This window comes from Mobula birostris, chromosome 13 (assembly GCF_030028105.1).
Source record: "Mobula birostris isolate sMobBir1 chromosome 13, sMobBir1.hap1, whole genome shotgun sequence".
Classification (NCBI taxonomy): domain Eukaryota; kingdom Metazoa; phylum Chordata; class Chondrichthyes; order Myliobatiformes; family Myliobatidae; genus Mobula; species Mobula birostris.
The window spans coordinates 87,864,557-87,884,169 of NC_092382.1; the positions used below are offsets into that span (position 1 = coordinate 87,864,557).

The 19,613-nt window shown below is 43.9% G+C and overlaps 1 protein-coding gene across 2 annotated transcripts in view; it reads right to left on the reverse strand.

The window, feature by feature from the left end:
* LOC140207112 (NACHT, LRR and PYD domains-containing protein 3-like) overlaps window positions 1-19,613 on the reverse strand; it is a 43,311-nt gene that overhangs the window by 16,405 nt on the left and 7,293 nt on the right. For both annotated transcript variants that reach the window (XM_072275445.1, XM_072275444.1), the window contains exons 4-9: window positions 19,215-19,286; window positions 16,803-16,870; window positions 11,637-11,804; window positions 6,199-6,295; window positions 2,441-2,752; window positions 1,800-1,966 (exon numbers count right to left, since the gene is read on the reverse strand). In XM_072275445.1, coding sequence (XP_072131546.1) covers window positions 1,800-1,966; window positions 2,441-2,752; window positions 6,199-6,208 — 489 coding nt within the window. In that variant the 5' untranslated portion in view covers window positions 6,209-6,295; window positions 11,637-11,804; window positions 16,803-16,870; window positions 19,215-19,286. The remainder of the gene's footprint in view (window positions 1-1,799; window positions 1,967-2,440; window positions 2,753-6,198; window positions 6,296-11,636; window positions 11,805-16,802; window positions 16,871-19,214; window positions 19,287-19,613) is intronic.

Consider the following 19,613-nt stretch of genomic DNA (forward strand, 5'->3'; position numbering starts at 1 on the left):
ATATGAAGGTAAGCTAAATGATTATGCTTACCAAAAGAGCCTACCAAAATGTTCGTCTTACATATATATATATATATATATATATATATATATACCCTCTCAGGACAAACTATTGATTTTTGGGGTCATGAGATATCAGCTTTGCACGTGGCAGTTCATGTCTAACCAATCAAAGCTTTTCCAGGAAGTTACCAGGAAAGTTGATGAATTGAAGGAAGTGGATGTTGTCTGCATGAACTTTAGCACGACGTTTGACAAGATACGGCATAGGAGGCTGGTCAAGAAAGTTCAGTTGCTCAGCGTTCACGGTAAAGTGGTAAATTAGATTAGACAATGGCTTTTTGGAAGAAGACAGAGAGGTTATAGACTATTGCATCTCTGACTGGGAGTTTGTGTCCCGTGCAGTGCCACAGGGATCGGTGTTGAGCACATTGTTGTTTGTGATCTATATCAATGATCCGGTTTAAAATGTGGTTAACTGGATCAGCAAATTTGCGGATGACACCAAGAGTGGGGGTGTGCAGCGGAGAGTGAGGAAGACTACCAAAGCTTACAGTGGTGTCTAAACCATCTGAGAAAAGGGGTGAAAAATGGCCGGTGCAATTTAACGCAGACAACTGCGATGTGTTGTAATACGGATGGGCCAAGAAGGGTCGATCAGTGACCGTTAGGGCATTGAGTATTGTGCTGAATCAAAGTGATCTGCTAATACAGGGCTCATAGTTCATTAAAAGTGGCAGCAAAGATAGTTAGATCGGAAAGAAAGTATTTGCAACATTAGCCTTCATAAATGAAAATATCGATGTCAGAAGATGGGATATTATATTGAACGTCTAAAAGATGTTAGTGAGGCCTAGTTTTCAGTATTGTGTGCAGTTCCGGTCACCAACTTATAGGACAGATGTAAAGAAGGTTGAAGGAGTACAGAAAAAATTACAAAAAATTTGCCGGGACTGGAGGACATAAGTTATAAGAAAATAGTGAACGGGTTAGGACTTTATGCCTTTGAATGCAGAAGATTAAAGGGAGATTTGATAGGGCTACACAAAATTATGAGGGGTATAGATAGGGTTAATGCAAGCAGGCGTTTTGCCCTGAGGTTGAGTGGTTCTACAAAAAGAGGTCTTCAGTAAAGGGTTAAAGATGAAAAGTTCACGGGTACATGAGGGAAGACTTTTTGACTTCGAGGGTTGTGAGAGTGTGGAACGAGCTAGCAGGGCGTGGTAAAAGTGGTTAAGAGAAGTCTGGATAGATACACAAATGTTGAAGGTATAGAACGCCATGTCCAGGTGCAGGTCAATGGGAATAGGCAGTTTCAGTGGTCTGGCATGGAATAGATGGGCCAAAGTTCATGCTTCTGTGCTGTACTTTTCTATGATTATGACAAGTTCGGGAACTTGGATGCAGACTAGACCAGCTATGGTTAGCAGGTTTCCTTCCCTCAAGTTCCATAGTGAAGCCAGTTTGCCCCATTTACAATCAGACAGCTTAATATTCATCCTAAATTAATGAGCTCAGGTGTATTTGACCAACGGTGCTGATACGATGCAAAAATAATTATAGACTGATTGCCTGTTCAACAGTCCAGATATTCAGCCACTGCTCTTATATCACACTGATATATACAGCAGGTGTGAGAGGAAAAGGTGACGCTGAATCTGTAGTTCCCAGTGCTCCCCACCTTAACACCACAAAGTTTCCATTGACATGTAGAAATAATAGAATATACAGGAGATTAATATTGATCACTATTCCTTGTGATACCATCAGTTGGGAGACAATGCACTAACTACACTCACCTCATTTTCTTCTCTACTGAAATGTCCCTCCTTTGTCAACATCCAACCGAGCCTTTCAACCCTCTCTTCAATTGCTTGTTTGAGTCTGTCCCTGTAGAACTTTGTCAGCTGGTACAGTCGATATTCCTCCCCCTGTGCCAGGAGGTCAGAGATTGTAAACTCTGGTTCTGTGAATATAAAAATAGAATGTAATCACGAACTCAAATATCCCTCGTCTGCACTGCTCCCACCCAACTCAACAAACCAATCTTGTTTTGAACCTCACTGTTCACCTGCCTGCAGCCACTACAATGGATTTATTGCTAATCCCCACTGACCTTAAAACCGACACAACAATGCGCTGGGCACTACGCTACCAGAAGGACCACAGTTAATACAAACCAACCTGGCGAACACATTTCCCTTAATTCTTATCCCAGAAATACTCTCTTCATCTAGACAGCTTCATTTCCCCTAATACACAATCTGGAAATCCTCAGACTAAGGAGTACATTTCCTGTGGTGGGGAAAACGGTGCCCCTCTACAGCACATGTACCACACCCACACATGTCCCCTCTCTGACTAACCCTCCAACAAAGCCTTACATTTTCCCTCCTCCTTGCCTCATTCTGTGAACACATCACCCTCATGTTTCACTCACCTATTCTTTGTTGTTGACTTGACAAATATGTGTCTGATGAGCTTCCGAGTTGACAGGCAGTCGCCTCACTTGTGCTGGTTCCAGGGTCCTGATCAGTGTCTCTGACACCGCTATCTCTGGGCTGACTTTGCTCCCCCTCTTCTGCGGCTGGGACATTGCAATCTATTGGGCTGCGGCTGCATTCTGTTGGGACATTGCTGTCAATGGGACCCTGCTTTGGTACCTTGCTTCCTGTGTCCCGATCATCTTCCCTCGCTGAGCCGCCTGGTAAAAATCTCTTGAGTATTTTCTGTACCCGCTTTAATTGCCTACCTGAAGAAAATGTTGAATTGCAGGTTTAGATTGATCTATACACGAAAAAGGATTCACAATGGATGTCTGCAATAGAACCGTAACTCTGGCTGACCAGATCTGGAGTGGGACTGTACTGGTGAATGTGAACCACACTTCCTGTCAGATAACCATCCTGAGAAGCCGGTGGCTGGACACATCCACTTCCAGAAAGAGAGCAGAACAGACACAATAATACTGATGACTGGCTACGCAATAGTTGAACACACTGATGACTAGGGGATCTTAATGGAACGGCATCAGGTGATACGAGGAAATATCACTGGGATTATCTCCCACAAACAAAAATCTCCCTGGATCACAAACTGTCTAGTTACCTGTGTCATCCACTGACGAGCCAGTGGATTACACACTGTCTGATCCTCTAGATCACACATTTTCTTTTTGCTTTGTCACACACTGTCTTGTCCCCTGGGGCCATTACCTTAAGATACACAATGTCAAGTCCCCTGGGTCACAGACTGACCATTACCTTGAGACCCATTCTGCCCGGTCCCCTGGGTCCCATCCCGTCCCCTGGATGATGATCTTCATGTAACAACTATACAAGTCTTTTGCAAAGTCTTGCTTAGAGAGTTTTACGTGCAGTTCTAGTTGCTGAACTTAAAGGAAGGACGTGATTAAGCTGGAAAGAGTGTAAAGGAGATTGACAAGTTTGTTACACGACGAGGGTGTTGGTTTTTGTGTTATATGGATAGGCTGGGAGAGTTTGACCTGGAGCATGGGAGCTTGAAGGGTGACTTTACACACGTAAATAAAATAATCATTGGTGTGGATTGGGTAGAAGGTCACAGTCCTTTTCCCAGGATAGGGGAGTCTGAGACTCAAGAGCAGTGATTTAAAAGCAACTGAAGTGGCATTTTTTTCACGTGGGGGTGATGGGTTTAAATTACATGCAGCCAGAGAGGCTGCAAACACAAATAAAATTAGAAACTTGTGAAGATGTGTGCTGGAAAAAAGAATAGAAGTAGTCTAGGAGGGAAATTTAGGGAAAGCTGCAGGGAAATGGGACAAGTTCAACATTTAGGTTACCATGAATTAGTTGGGCCGAAGAACCCGTTTCTAGGCTGTAATCTCTATTTTACACCACCTGGAATCACAGAGTTGAGCAAATGACAATTCCTACAGGAGACAGAGACTGTTAGTCATTGCTTACACCAGGTTTTCCATCAGAGATCCTGGAAACTTATTTTCAGGATAGCGGATAATCTCAATAGGGAAAAACTGAGAGCTCACGTTCACAATTTATCCACAGGGCAGACATTCATTGGGGTATTAAAACACCGAAGCAGGCAACAGATTTATTTATAGTGTTCTTGTCTGGCCTACAGAAAACAGATTTTGGAAACTGCCCTCATCTCCTTTGCGCAGCAGTCGAAGAAACGTTCGGGGGAGTGGTGTTAATAGCTGGCCTTCCAAAACCTGAAATGCTGTGTTATCACACAATCTCTGAACTCCTGGAAATGTTCCTATCATCTGGTGTTGAGATTTATAATTGAAAGTTGGAGCTGCCTTACACATCAAGGCCTGTCTAGAGGTGAAACAGACCCTGACGTTGGACAATCACATAACTCACAAGACCACTGTCACATTGCTGTCTGTGTTAGTCTACCTTGCAGGAATTGCTTGGGGCAGATCAGCGCATTTACAGTATCTGTGCTGGCACTGGCAAGCTTTTCTCTCTATGGAAGGCAGGCAAAATGGCAGCAACACACGCAAACTGCCGGAGAAACTCAGCAAGTCAGGCAGCATCTATGGAAAGGAATAAAGAGACCTTTCAGCAGGATAATCCGTGGCCATACATTGTTTAGACATAGACACTCCCTTGACCGGGTCCCTTCGTGATTTTATTTGTGCAGTTAGTGGACGTCATAGAGGCATCAGAAGTGCAGGGAGTGAGCAATTTCAAGTTCCTGGGTGTCAATAGCTCTGAGGACCTAACCTGGACGCAACATTTTGATGCAGCTATAAAGGCGGCGAGACAGTGGCTGTACTTCATTATGAGTTTGAGGAGATTTGGTTTGTCAACTAAAGCACTCGAAAACTTCTACAAATGTACTGCAGAGAGCATTCTGGCCAGCTGCACCACCGTCTGGTTTGGGGTGGGGGGAGGGGGGGTCTACCACACAAGATCAAAGGAAGGTGCAGAACCTTATAAAATCAGTCAGCACCATCACGGGTACCAGCCCCTGTGGTATCCAAGACATCTTCAAGGAGCGGTGACTTAGGAAGGCAGTATCCATTATTAGGGACCCCCATGACCCAGTACATGCCCTCTTCACACTGTTACAGATGAAAGATGAATGTCTGCTGAAACAAATCTCCTACTCCCAGCTTAAAGAAGGCAAACGTAAAAGAGGCAGACAACAGAAGAGATTCAAAGGCGTCTTAAAAGCCAACATGAAGAAATGTAACATCGACATCAACAATTGGGAAACCAATGCCAAGGACAGGAAACTCTGGCAAGCCATCATCCGAGAAGGAACAGCAACTTTCAAAGCCAACAGATGTGCAGAATTAGAAGAAATGAGGAGAAAATGGAAAGAGAGGCAGCAACAACCAAAGCCCGATCTGCCATCTGGAACTACCTGTCCTGAATGCAATTTCAAAGCCAAGATTGGACTCATAAGCCACTTGAGAGCCCATAAGTAGATCAACAGAACGAAGACCATCATCCTCAACCTCGAGGGATAGCCACGACGACGACGACCATCAGGAAGGAGATTCAGAAGCCTGAAGGCACACACTCAGTGATTCAGGAACAGCTTCTTCCCCTCTGCCATCCAATTTCTAAATGGACATTGAACCCGTGAACACCACCTCACAATTTTTTTTTCATTTTTTTTTTGTTTTGCACCAATTTTAACTAAACTATTTAATAGACATATATATACTTAATGCAACTCAGACTTTTTCTCTATATTTATTCATCACGTATTTCATTGTACTGCTGCCTTAACGTTATCAAATTTCACGACTTGTGTCGATGGTATTAAACCTGATTCCTATTTTGTTAAAATGCCGGTATTTCAGGCTGAGACCGTTCATCAGGATTCATCCAGCACAGTCAACGCTATGGTCACCAGCACCAACCCTGGCAGCTACAAATATAGTCAAGGGATATTTCTATTCCAGCCTCACAGCCACCTGATTCAGGAGTCTCTGCTCTTTTCACTCAGGTGAAGCTTTGCATGGTGAGCGGAGTGATTCCACCATTACCAGTGTCAGCTCCTTGCGCTGGAACTGTTGGATTGATCGATTACTCAAGGCCGCTTTACCAGTGGGATCAATGACCCTGCTTGATGAAACGTTCCTGTGTCCTGTTAGGATCTGTGCAAGTTTCTTCATTTGAAATATTGTGTACAAATGGAACAGAAGTCGAATTATAAATATCCCAGTGAACATACCTGCAGGCATTCTGATTCTCACTGACGTTTGTTGATTGTCGTCGTCTTGTTTAAACTTTAGTCGCGGTGAAGGACAACTCCGCCTACTGGTAATGCCCTAAATTACACACAACAAGTGAGTCAGAGAGAGTAGGATTACTCTGCAAGTATGACAGTATCTACATCCTCTGTATCAGAACAGCAGCTGGCTTAGGAACCAAACGTTCCCCATTGTCGTCAACTTCCACACCATGTCTATATGTCCGTCCAGTGATATCTGACGCATCCTACTGATAGAGTTACAGAGCAACAGAGCACAGACACGGATCTTTCAGCACAATGAGACAATGCTGACCACAGTGCCCATAGAGATGATCCTAATTTCCTGTGATGGGCTCATTTCCATCCTGACGTCTTCACTCCAGCTACATATCACAACTGCTTCTGGAATTATACAACTTTACCCTGATTTATGTACTTCCTCTGAAAGTTCCATCCACATCATCACCAACCTCTGCATGAAACTGTTGCTGTCCATGATGGTTTTGTAATCTATTTACCACTCATCTGTCCATTTAGATATCCTATAAGCTACGATAATCTTCACTGTGAGCACCATCTACTAATTTTGTGTCATTCGCGAACTCCCATCCAAATTATTGCTGTCAAAGAACGAATATCAAATGTCCCTGCTTGTAGCTTTGTGGCACACCACTAGTTTTCCGCTTCCAATCTGAGGAGAAACCTTCAACCACCACTCTTTGCATGCTGCTTTCAAGGCAATTTTTGAATCCATCTAATTTTCTCTCTCTGGACCACATGGGAAATTACTTTTCCAGACCAAGCTGTCATGTAGCACCTTGTGGCTTTACAACATCTACTCCCTTAGCCTCATTGACACTCATCTTCAAAATCTTAAAAATGCCATGGTCACTCCTGATCGGAATCTGCCGATCCAAATATTGTAGATATTCTGTGCGTGACTAGCACATATTGTGGAAAACTATTTCTGGAATCTCCCCTTTCATTCTCTCCACTTACCATCAAATAGTCAAAGTGGCAACCCATAGTAAGATGTTGCTTTTCCAAATGCTCAAAATTCCTGTCCAAGCGTTTGCCCAAGATGGATGGAACACTTACTGGAGTATAATCACAGGATTATCCCTTTTACCTTTATTGAATTACAGAACAACATTTGCCATCCTCCAATCCTGTGCTAGTACTCCTATGGCGGAGAGAACACAGTATCACTGTCAATGCCTCTGTAAGCTCCTCCCTCTCGTTCTGTAGTAACGCAGCGTATGTTGGAACCTTCATCAACACCTCTTTCTTAACATTGCCATACACCTATGCTGACATCACATTTACAGTCCATCTCATTGGTAACTTTGAAGCAAAGCATTCATTAGGCACCTCGCCGATCAACTCATCCTCCATGCAGGTTTCCATCTTTACTCACCAGTAGTCCTACCCTCAATCTATTCATCCTCCTCCTCTTCACCCATGTGGTAAAACGCCATGGGGCTTTCCTTAATCCTATTCACCAAGAATGTCAAGTACCCTTTGTAATCTCAATACTTTCTTTATCTCCTTGCTGGCTACCTTATAATTCTCTACAGCCTTGCTTGAATGCTGCTTCCTATACCTAAATAATGCTTCATTATTTCTAAAATTCCTCATCTTTTGTTTTACATGAAAATTATTTCACTGTCTGTTGGACAAATCTATCCAGAATCACATATTTGTATTCCAGAAACAATCTCCACAGTTCAATTGCGCAATGCCCTGAGACAATGGTTTTTTTTCCAATTTACGCTCCCAAGTTGCTACGGCCATCATTGTAATTATCCATCGTTAAGTACTTTCCCATATCGTCTGCTACTATCCTTGTTCATGACCATAATAAAAGTTGGGGTGTTGTCGTCACCCATCGTGACGTCTGTCATCTAACCAGCATCATTGCCTGGTACTAGATACAGTATGCCATCTCCTCCAGTTGGCCCATCCACGGACTAGGACAGGAATTATTCTTGGCCACATGTAATGGCCTTTGCCCCAACTGGCTCCCGTTGCCGAGGGTGAATAGCCGTCCACCCCATCAAACAGTGCAAATGCTTTGGTGCGGATACGGTGTGAGGCACCCAATGATCAGCCACGACACAAATATCAAACAATATACCAAGTGCAAGTAAAGAATTATACCTTATAGCAAATTTTGGTGATGGGTTAGTAGCAACAACTAAAAGAAAAGGCGCTACATAAGTAACTTATCAGTCTTGTGCACATAATATTTTCATACGTTGGAGCTCACGCCTCCGATTCCATCCACAATGTCCTTCCAAGACTCCGGCCACCCTCCGAACCCCCGAGGTCCGGTATCTGCCGCCCTGGAGCCGCTGTCCGTTGCCCTCACGTCCGTCCTGTCTGCTCACCTCCCGAAAAGCCCGCACTTCTCAACTCAGCACACACATACAAGATAACAGGACATGACTTCCATTGGCTAGCAAATGAATGCAATTTCCATTATCACTAAGTATAACCCAAACATGCTGTTACAGAGAACCCCTTGCTCAGCAGTTAACAGTACGAGAAGCCATTTTGGTAATCAGCAATTAACAGTTAACAGTGCATCTATTATTACTGAGAACCCAACACACACAACACATTCTGTTCCATTGACACATTAGACACTAGACATTAGAAGACTACAGTACAGTACAGGCCCTTCGGTCCACGATGTTGTGCCGGCCCATATATTCCTTAAAAAAAGTACTAACCAATACTACCCCGTAACCCTCTATTTTTTCTGCCGTCCATGTGCCTGTCCAACAGTCTCTTAAGCACCCCTAATGTTTTAGCTTCCACCACCATCCCTGGCAAGTCATTCCAGGCAGCCACAAACTTTTGTGTAAAAAAATCACCCCTGATGTCTCCCTTAAACTTCGCTCCCTTAACTTTGTACATTTGCCCTCTGGTTTTACCATTCGTTTCCTGGGAAACAGGTGCTGGCTATCCACCCTATCTATGCATCTCATAATCTTGTAGACGTCTATCAAGTCCCCTCTCATCTTTCTGTGCTCCAAAGAGAAAAGTCCCAGCTCTGCTAACCTTGCCTCATAAGACTTGTTCTCCAATCCAGGCAACATCCTGGTAAATCTCCTCTGCACCCTCTTCATAGTTTCCATATCCTTCCTGTAATGATGTGACCAAAACTGAACACAATACTCTAAGTGTGGTCTCACCAGAGATTTGTAGAGTTGCAACATGACTTCTCTACTATTAATGAAGCCTAGCATCTCATAGGCCTTCTTAACTACCCTATCAACCTGTGCAGCGACCTTGAGAGATGTATGGATTTGAACCCCAAGGTCCCTCTGTTCATCCACACTCTTAAGTAACTGACCATTAACCCTGTACTCAGCCTTCTGGTTTGTCCTTCCAAAATGCATCACCTCACATTTATCCGAATTGAACTCCATCTGCCACTTTTCTCCACAACTCTGCATTCTATCTATTTCCTGTTGCAACCTTCGACAACCTACAGCTCCATCCACAACTTTTCCAACCTACGTGTCTTCCGCAAACTAACTCATCCATCCTTCCGCCTCTTCATCGAGGTCACTTATAAAAATCACAAAGAGCGGGGGTCCTAGGACAGATCCTTGTGGCACTCCACTAGTCACCGGCCTCCAGGCAGAATACCTTCCTTCCAGTACTACCCTCTGCTTTCTTCATTTAAGCCATTTTTTTTTATCCAAACAGCCAAGGTTCCACTGAACCATTGCCTCATGATTTTCTGGATGAGTCTCTCGTGGGGGATCTTGTCAAATGCTTTGCTAAAATCCATGTGGACCACATCTACCGCCCTACTCTTATCAATTTATTATGTTTCCTCTTCAAAAAACTCAATTAGGCTTGTGAGGCACGACCTTCCCTTCGCAAAGCCATGTTGACTATCTTTGAGTAGACTGTACTTCTCTAAGTGCACATAGATCACTTTCTTAATTATTCTGAAGAATCCTTTCCAATAGTTTGCACACCACCGACATAAGACTCACCGGTCTATAGTTCCCAGGATTCTCCCTATTATTTTTTTTTGTTTAAACAAGGAAACTACATTTGCCATTCTCCAATCCTCCGGCACCTCCCCTGAAGCCAAAGAGGATTAAAGATCATAGCTACTGCTCCAGCGATCTCTTTTCTCACTACCCACAGCAACCTGTGGTATATCACGTCCGGCCCTGGGAAATAATGAGGTGGGAATCAACATCAGGAAAGTTGAGGTCAACAACGATAACAACCTTGCTGCATTTGCACCTTTCCAAAAACTGCCAAGTTATCTGCTCCTCATTATCCCAGTGACTTTAAGGGAGACCCACAGAAAACTCCAAGAATTATAGCTCCCTTCTCGTTTCTGACTTTCACACACGTTAAGTCTGAAGATGGTCCCTCTATGATGTCCTCCGTTTCTGTAGCTATGATAGCACCCCTGATTAACAATACAATTGTCTCCCTTTCACCTCCCTCCATACGTATCCTGAAACAGCTAAAACCTGGAACATCAAACACCAATCCTGCCCTTGTAACAGTCAAGACTGTGTAATTGTGATAAGACGTACCATCCATGTACTGAACCATATTCTAAGTTACTCTTATTCTTTATACTTCTTGGACTGAAGTGAACACATTTCAACCCATCCACCTGACTATATGATGTCCTGTCCACAGCCGATCCTTCCACAGTGTCTCTGAACATTGCATCTACGGTTATATCAACTGCCCCGTCATCTGACCTAACAGTCTGGTTCCCATATCCCTACCAACTGCGTTAAAGCACTCCCCAACTGCTCCAGCAGACTTGCCTGCAAAGACGTTCATTTCAAGTACGGGTATAACCCGTCCCTTTGCAATAGGGTTAAATGGGGCCATTACTTTATTCCAATGCCTATTTCTGACTAAGGACATATCCATGGGTTCTGAATATCTAACTAGTAGAAAAGTAATTGATAAGGGCAGGGTATGTAAATGTAAATTATTGGTTGGAATTTGCTAATTAGGACTGAAGGAAATGTGGTGCTGGGACACTTTGTTTCAAAATATTGTGGCTCTTCGCAGTGGCTTGCACAGCGATGCATGTTTCTGTAGTTCATGGTAATTCCACATTATACAATCACTAAGCACGATTATGGCGTATCACAGCCGTGAGAAATCATCAGAGCTGACCACAAGCTACTTGAAATGCAAGACCTTGAAATGAGGAAAACTGAGGGAATGTGAGTGGCTTTAAAGAGCTGGGCTGCTGAGAGCATATTATCAGACCTGGAGTGATTGCAACTGGGTTTGACAGAGGCATAACTGGTACTTCTGTGCACATTTAGTATCACCCCAGCTCTTTCCGATCTTCCTTTGTACAGGTATGTAATGTCTAAAGGACCAGAGTTTGAGTAAATGAGACTCACCAAACTTTCCCCTGACTGAATCACTGGATTCTCCGAGTCAGATGGGTTCTCTCCAGTTGATGCTCTCAATCCTCAGGCTGATTCACTTGTTGCTGTTCCCTCGTCTTCAGTTGTGGTTTGCTTCCAGTTGTTTTTTTTTTCCAATCAATTTCATGTCTTAGACCTAACCTTAACCAGAGAGATCATGAATCATTTTAACAATAGAAAGGAAAACAAAACATTTCTGCTCAATGTTCATAGAAACAAAACTCACTTAAGTTTAAACTTTGATGACAAATATATAATGATCTCAGTGAACAAATCTGCAATTGTCCCTCACACGTCAGAAACCCTGATATGGGACACGAAGGAGTCATCACTCAATAACAGTGAGACATAAAACATAGAAGTTGAATGAGGTCATTCGATGCATCGAGTCTGCTCCAGCATTGCACCATGACTCATTTATTCAAACGCTGCTTTCCTGCCTTCCTGCGATAACACTCAACCTACTTAGTGATCAAGAAGATGAATATACCCAACGACCATCACCCTCGGTGGCAACAAATTCCACAGGTCAATCAACAACAGGCTGAACTAATTTCTCTCATCTTCGTTTTGGAGTGAAGCTTCTTTCATCTAAGTCTCCACTCTCAGATTCCAGGCTCTCCGTCGAATGGAAACATCATCCCCATGTAACACCCAGGCTTTTGAGTATCCAGTAGTTTTAAATAGCGACCCCCGCGCCGCACCACCATTCCTCTGAACTCCACTGAGCACAGCAGCAAAACCATCCAATGTTCCTCATTCATGAAACCTATCATTCCTGAGATTATTCTTCTGAACTTTGTTAGCAACAACTATATGGAACTCAGTTCCAGGAGTAACAGGCAAATTGTAACCCGAATAATTTACTGGGAAACGCTACGGTTTATTTACTGCTTTACAAACTATCACAAAATGAAAACCTGTGCATTTTCCATTTTAGGAAGATTTAAACTATTCCAGGGTGATTGCAGTAAAGAGAAACTGGAATCACTGGAAATGCTCAGTTGATAGGAACGGCTGTGGGGAGAGGAACAAAGTGAACAAATCGGGTTCATAACTGTTTGTCAAAATGGATTCAAACATTATCTAGCCTTTAGTGCAGATATCTCATGCGCTATCATGAGAGGCTGGACAATCTTGGCTTTTTTTTTAGAGGGACTGACGCTAAGCAGAGATCTCAGAGGTTTACAGTATTATGGGAGGTGTGGATGAGTAGAGAGGGAGTATCTTTTTGCTGCTTAGAAATTTCTAATACCAGAGGACATGCATTGAAGGTGTGACGGAGTAGGTGCAAAGGAAACTTGAAGGTAAGTTGTTTTACTCAGAGAGTGATGGATGACAGAAATGCACTCCCTGGCATGGTGGTAGAGGCAAATACGCCAGAGGCTTTTAAGAGATGTTTAGATATGCACATGGATGTGTGAAAGTCTGAGATGATATGGACATTGTGTACTTAGGAGTGCTTAGTTTTTTTTTGGGTGGTAGATTTTTACTGTTTAGCCTGTTGGACACAACATTCTGGGCCGAAGGGCCTGCTCTCTGACGTACTGTTCTGTCCCATGTCCATCACCTTGAGTTTCTGTTTGACTCCCTCTGGCTGACAGACAGTTGACAATGAGGGGGAATTTCCCAACATGGATTGAACACTGAACTTTCAGATCTATTTCTATGGCTACAAATTCAGAACAGCCCAATTAATCACCAACTTTCTGTGTGGTATGCAATGGGAACTCTGCTTTGCTTCTAAAGGAACTCGAAAACTAAATATTATCTGAGAGTACGAAAATACCCACTCAGCATCTCATAACCGCGGACAACTTGATCCCCCGGGTCCGTTTTATCTGGATGAAAACCTGCGTGGTATCCCAGGACCCAACTTCACACGGTCACAACCCACACCAAGACCATCGGACATCTTCGCCACGTCTCACACTAGCGATTCCCACTGCCAATATCCGCTTCATTGCAGAAGGCGTTCCATCCATTCCCATCTGTAGAAGCACTAACCTCAGTCAAAGCCCAAAACACTAAGTTATATATTCCTGAAGTCCCCTTCCCAGGATTATAAACGAAGGCTCAACGTTCCCAGGACTCTTTGCTGCCAGTAATATACGGCCGTGTCTCAGCTACTATCAGCTCAAAACTAACACGCCAACACCGACCATGACTGAACTGGAACCGTATGAATCTTTGTCTGGACGGTGATCGGGCTGGAAACATGGGCCTTGTGCCACAAAGAGGGCGCAAATAAATGTCAACTCTTCCGTATAGTTAAATTAAGCATATTTGTACATTTTTTTATTGTTGAGTGAGGTATAGGACAGGTCAATTGGCCGGCACATTTCGTTTAGTATAACAGGAACAAAATTGTAAAATTGAAAATGTATTACTGGAAACCCAGTACAAGAGATTTTCTTTTTATTTTGATGTGCATGTACTGCCTGGTTGCAAGATGTTTGTGACATCCTGAACAGAATTGTATAAACACAATCCCAATATTCTCTTATCTCCAAGAGACATCATGCTTTCCGTGCAGTTAATGCTGAAGGCATTCTCGCATCCACCCCAGCTGCTGAGGCCACACGCTCTCCAAGCAGCTGACCAGAATTGCACACAATTCTGCATATTTGGATTCAGGGTGCCTGTACAACTTTAGCATTAATATCCCAAACTCTCTTCTTAATAGCCTGCGTTATAAAGGTCAATATGCCCAAAGCTCTCTTTATGACTCTAGCACTACCTTAAAGGGTGAGTAGACTTATTTTTCCTGTTTCACTCCTGCAGAATTGGATAGCATGCCTGCAGGGTTAGTGCTTTGTCCAGGGTGTCAGATGTGGGAATCGTTGTTCTGCATGCTGTTGAGGGGGATGACCTGAGAGGGGACGCCCATGGTGACCGGGTCTCTGGCACTGAACCTGGCGCTGTTGTGCAGGAAGGAAGGAGGGAAAAGAGGAATGCGGTAGTCCTAGGGGATTCCATAGTCAGGGGAACAGACAGGAGATTCGGTGAGCCTGGTAGAGATACCCGCATTTTGTGTTGCCTCCCAGGTGCCAGGGTACTGGATGTCTCGGATCGGGTCCAAAATATTCTTAAGGGAGAGAGCGAGCAGCCAGTTGTCTTGGTACATGTTGATACCAATGACATAGATAGGACAAGGGAGGAGGTCCTGAAGAGAGATTTCTGGGAGGTATGAAAGAAGCTGAGAAGCAGGACCTCCAGGGTAGTAATTTCGGGATTGCTACCTGTGCCACATGCTAGCGAGGGCAAGAGTAGTCGGATCAGGCAGATGAATGCGTGGCTGAGAGACTGGTGCAGGGGGCAGAGCTTCAGATTCTTGGATCATTGGGATCTCTTCTGGGGGAAGTATGACCTGCTCAAAAAGGACAGGTTACACCTGAACCCGAAGGGGGCTAATATCCTGGAGGGATGGTTTGATAGAGTTGTTAGGGAGGGCTTAAACTAATTTGGCAGGGGGAGGGGAACCGGAATGATAGAGCGGAAGAAAGAGAAAACAGAAATAAATCTAAGATAGTGAGCAGTAAAGATATCAGGAAAGACAGGCAGGTGATGGGGCAAATTTGTAGCTATTCGGATGAGTTGCAGTGCAATAAAGTTACAATGAAATCAAAGCGAAAAGTACCTAATACTGGTCTTAAGGTGTTATACTTAAATGCACGCAGCATAATGAATAAGGTGGATGATCTTGTTGTACAGCTACAGATTGGCAGGTATGATATTATGGCCATGAGTGAGACGTGGCTAAAGGATGCATGTCTCTGGGAGCTGAACGTCCAAGGATACACGGTGTATCAGAAGGATAGGAAGGTAGGCAAAGGGGGAGGTGTGACTTTATTGATAAGAAATGATATTAAATCATGAGAGGTGATATAGGATCGGAAGGTGCAGAATCTTTATGGGGTGAGCTAAGAAATCGCAGGGGTAATAGGACCCTGATGGCAGTTATTTATAGGCCTCCAAACAGCTGCAGTGATGTGGACGTACAAATTCCACAGGAAATAGAAACGGCTTGTCAGAAGGGCAGTGTTATGATAATTGTGGGGGATTCTAACATGCGAGTGGATTGGGAAAATCAGGTCAGCGCTGGATCTTAAGAGAGAGAATTTGTAGTATGTCTGCGAGATGGCTTTTTAGAACAGCTTGTTGTTGAGTCCACTAGGGGATCGGCTCTACTGGATTGAGTATTGTGTAATGAACCGGAGGTGATTAGAGAGATTGAGGTGAAGGAACCCCTCGGAGGCAGTGATCATAACATGACTGAGTTCACTGTGAAATTTGAAAAAGTGAAGCCGAAATCTGCTGTGTTGGTATTTCAGTGGAGTAAAGGAAATTATAGTGGCATGAGAGAGGAACTGGCTAAAGTTGACTGGAAAAGGACACTGGCGGGAAAGACAGCAGAGCAGCAGTGGCTGGAGTTTATGCGAGAAGTGAGGAAGGTGCAAAACAAGTATATTCCAAAAACGAAGAAATTTTCGGATGGAAAATGGATGCAACCGTGGCTGGCAAGAGAAGACAAAGCCAAAGTTAAAGCAAAGGAGAGGGCATACAAGGAAGCAAAAATTAGTGGGAAGACAGGATTGGGGAGTTTTTAAAAGCTTACAAAAGGAAACTAAGAAGGTCATTAAGAGGGAAAGATTAACTATGAAAGGAAGCTAGCAAACAATATCAAAGAGGATACTAAAAGCCTTCTCAAGTATATAAAGAGTAAAAGACAGGTGAGAGTAGATATAGGACTGATAGAAAATGATGCTGGAGAAATTGTAATGGGAGATAAGGAGATGGTGGAGGAACTAAATGAGTATTTTGCATCAGTCTTCACTGAGGAAGGCACCAGCAGTATACCGGACACTCAAGGGTGGCAGGGAAGAGAAGTGTGCGCTATCACAATTACGGCAGAGAAAGTACTCAGGAAGCTGAATAGTCTAAAGGTAGATAAATCTCCCGGACCAGATGGAATGCAGTCACGTGTTCTGAAGGAAGCAGCTGTGGAGATTGCGGAGGCATTAGCGATGATGTCTCAAAAGTCGATAGATTCTGGCATGGCTCCAGAGGCCTGGAAAATTGCAAATGTCACTTCACTATTTAAGAAGGGGGCAAGGAAGCAAAAAGGAAATTATATACCTGTTAGCTTGACATCGGTGATTGGGAAATTGTTGGAGTCGATTGTCAAGGATGAGGTTACAGAGTACCTGTGGGCATATGACAAGATAGGCAGAACTCAGCATGGATTCCTTAAAAGAAAATCCTGCCTGACAAACCTATTACAATTTTTTGAGGAAATTACAAGTAGGCTAGACAAGGGAGATGCAGTGGATGTTGTATATTTGTATTTTCAGAAGGCCTTTGATAAGTTGCCACACGAGGCTACTTAACAAGATAAGAGCCCATGGAATTACGGGAAAGTTACATACGTGGATAGAGCATTGGCTGATTGGCAGGAAACAGAGAGTGGGAATAAAGGGATCCTATTCTGGTTTGCTGCCGGTTACCAGTGGTGTTCCGCAGGGATCAGTGTTGGGGCCGCTTCTTTTTACATTGTACATCAACGATTTGGATTATGGAATAGATGGCTTTTTGGCTAAGTTTGCTGACGATACGAAGATAGGTGGAGGGGCCGGTAGTGCTGAGGAAACAGAGAGTCTGCAGAAAGACTTGGATAGATTGGAAGAATGGGCAAAGAAGTGGCAAGTGAAATACAATGTTGGAAAGTGTATAGTTCTGCACTTTGGCAGAAGAAACAAACGGGCAGACTATTATTTAAATGGGGAGAGAATTCAATGCTCTGAGATACAACGGTACTTGGTAGTCCTCGTACAGGATACGCTTAAGATTAACCTCCAGGTTGAGTCAGTAGTGAAGAAGGCGAATGCAATGTTGCCATTCATTTCTAGAGGAATAGAGTATAAGAGCAGGGATGTGATGTTGAGGCTCTATAAGGCGCTGGTGAGACCTCACTTGGAGTACTGTGGGCAGTTTTGGTCTCCTTATTTAAGAAAGGATGTGCTGATGTTGGAGAGGGTACAGAGAAGATTCACTAGAATGATCCCGGGAATGAGAGGGTTAACATATGAGGAACGTTTGTCCGCTCTTGGACTGTATTCCTTGGAGTTTAGAAGAAAGAGGGGAGACCTAATAGAAACATTTCGAATGTTGAAAGGCATGGACAGAGTGGATGTGGCAAAGTTGTATCCCATGATGGGGGAGTCTAGTACGAGAGGGCATGACATAAGGATTGAAGAGCGCCCATTCAGAACAGAAATGCAAAGAATTTTTTTTAGCCAGAGGGTGGTGAATCTATGGAATTTGTTGCCACGGGCAGCAGTGGAGGCCAAATCATTGGGTGTATTTAAGGCAGAGATTGATAGGTATCTGAGTAGCCAGGGCATCAAAGGTTATGGTGAGAAGGCGGGGAGTGGGACTAAATGGGAGAATGGATTAGCTCATGATAAAATGGTGGAGCAGACTTGATGGGCCGAATGGCCGACTTCTGCTCCTTTGTCTTATGGTCTTATTGATTGTGGATCTGTATTCTCAGGTCAGTTTGTTTCGTCACACATCGCAGACCCCCTACCAGTCAATCAGTAAGTCATAATCTTTTTCTTTCTCCCAAAGTCCAACACCCACTCTTATCTACGTTAACTTCCATCTTATAGTTTACAACCCAATTTCCCGGTTCCAGACAACTCAATTTCCTGAGAGAAGTAAATCATTCCAAGTCAATATACTAAAAAGCTGCAAATGAAATAAACACTCAACTGATAAAGATCATCCGTGGAAAGACAATTTTTTCAGGTCTAACACCCAGTGGTCGAATGGCTTTGAACAATTTCATGTCTACAGAATCTTGAGCGTTTCTTTCGTTTCCAGCTGCTCACAGACAGACGGCAGACACGGTGGAATCCTGAACCCGAGGTAGATAACCAACGACGCAAACACTGAACAGTTCATTCCAGGTACTCACTGCCTCTGTGTAACGAGATTACCTCTCAGCTCTCTCTGATCTTTTCGCTCTTTTGTGTCTATGCTCATCAGCTTCGGACTCTCCAACCCTGGGAAATGAACCCAGGTGTACATGGCTGGGTATCAAGGGTTTACAGACTACACAATGAAAAAGTAGCCTTGACTTCACCAGTGATGCCTCCCTCCCTGGCGCTCAAAACAATGCATCAAGGCATGTAACAGAAGCCAGACACAAAAGCTACCTCCCTCAGAGCTCAGCAGACAATACCTGTAACAGCAGACGTAGTAAGGACTGCATTCTGCTGGCCAGAAAACATCCAGGCTGAGCTCGCATACAGTGTGCACAATAAGCATATTGATGTCTTCACGGTCATCACCTGAACTTCACTCATCCAGGCTGCCATTCTCGCCTACTTCAAACCAGCCACTATCACCCCTGTACCAAAGAACTCTGCACATTCAGAAAAAAAAACAATTACTTCCCGTTGTGCCTGATGCCAATCAGCATGCTGTGTTTTGGACAGCTGATATAGACATATCAAAAACTCCAATACTTACTCGCTGGGCACTCACCAATAAGCTTTCCGACAGAATCGCTCTATGGCATATGACGTAGCACCTTTCATTCGCCTTGCCCTAACACATCTAAAAAAACAAGAACACCTGTGTCAGAATGCTTCTCGATTTCAGTTTGGCATTCAACACTATTTTCCCACTGACCTTGGTGAACAAACTCCTACTCCTTCGTCTAAACACACCACTGTGCAACTGAGTGGTGGACTTCCTAACAAATAGACGACAGACGGTCAGGGTGCAGAACTGGTAGCCCCGCACTCCCTGGTCAGGGACTGTTTGTCCCAGTCACATCAGCCCATCGGGGAAGAGGCTGCATAACATTCCTGTCAGGACAATCAGTCCCAAAACAGTTATGTTCCCTAAGCAGGAAACCTGATCAACAGCTCCACTCACTAA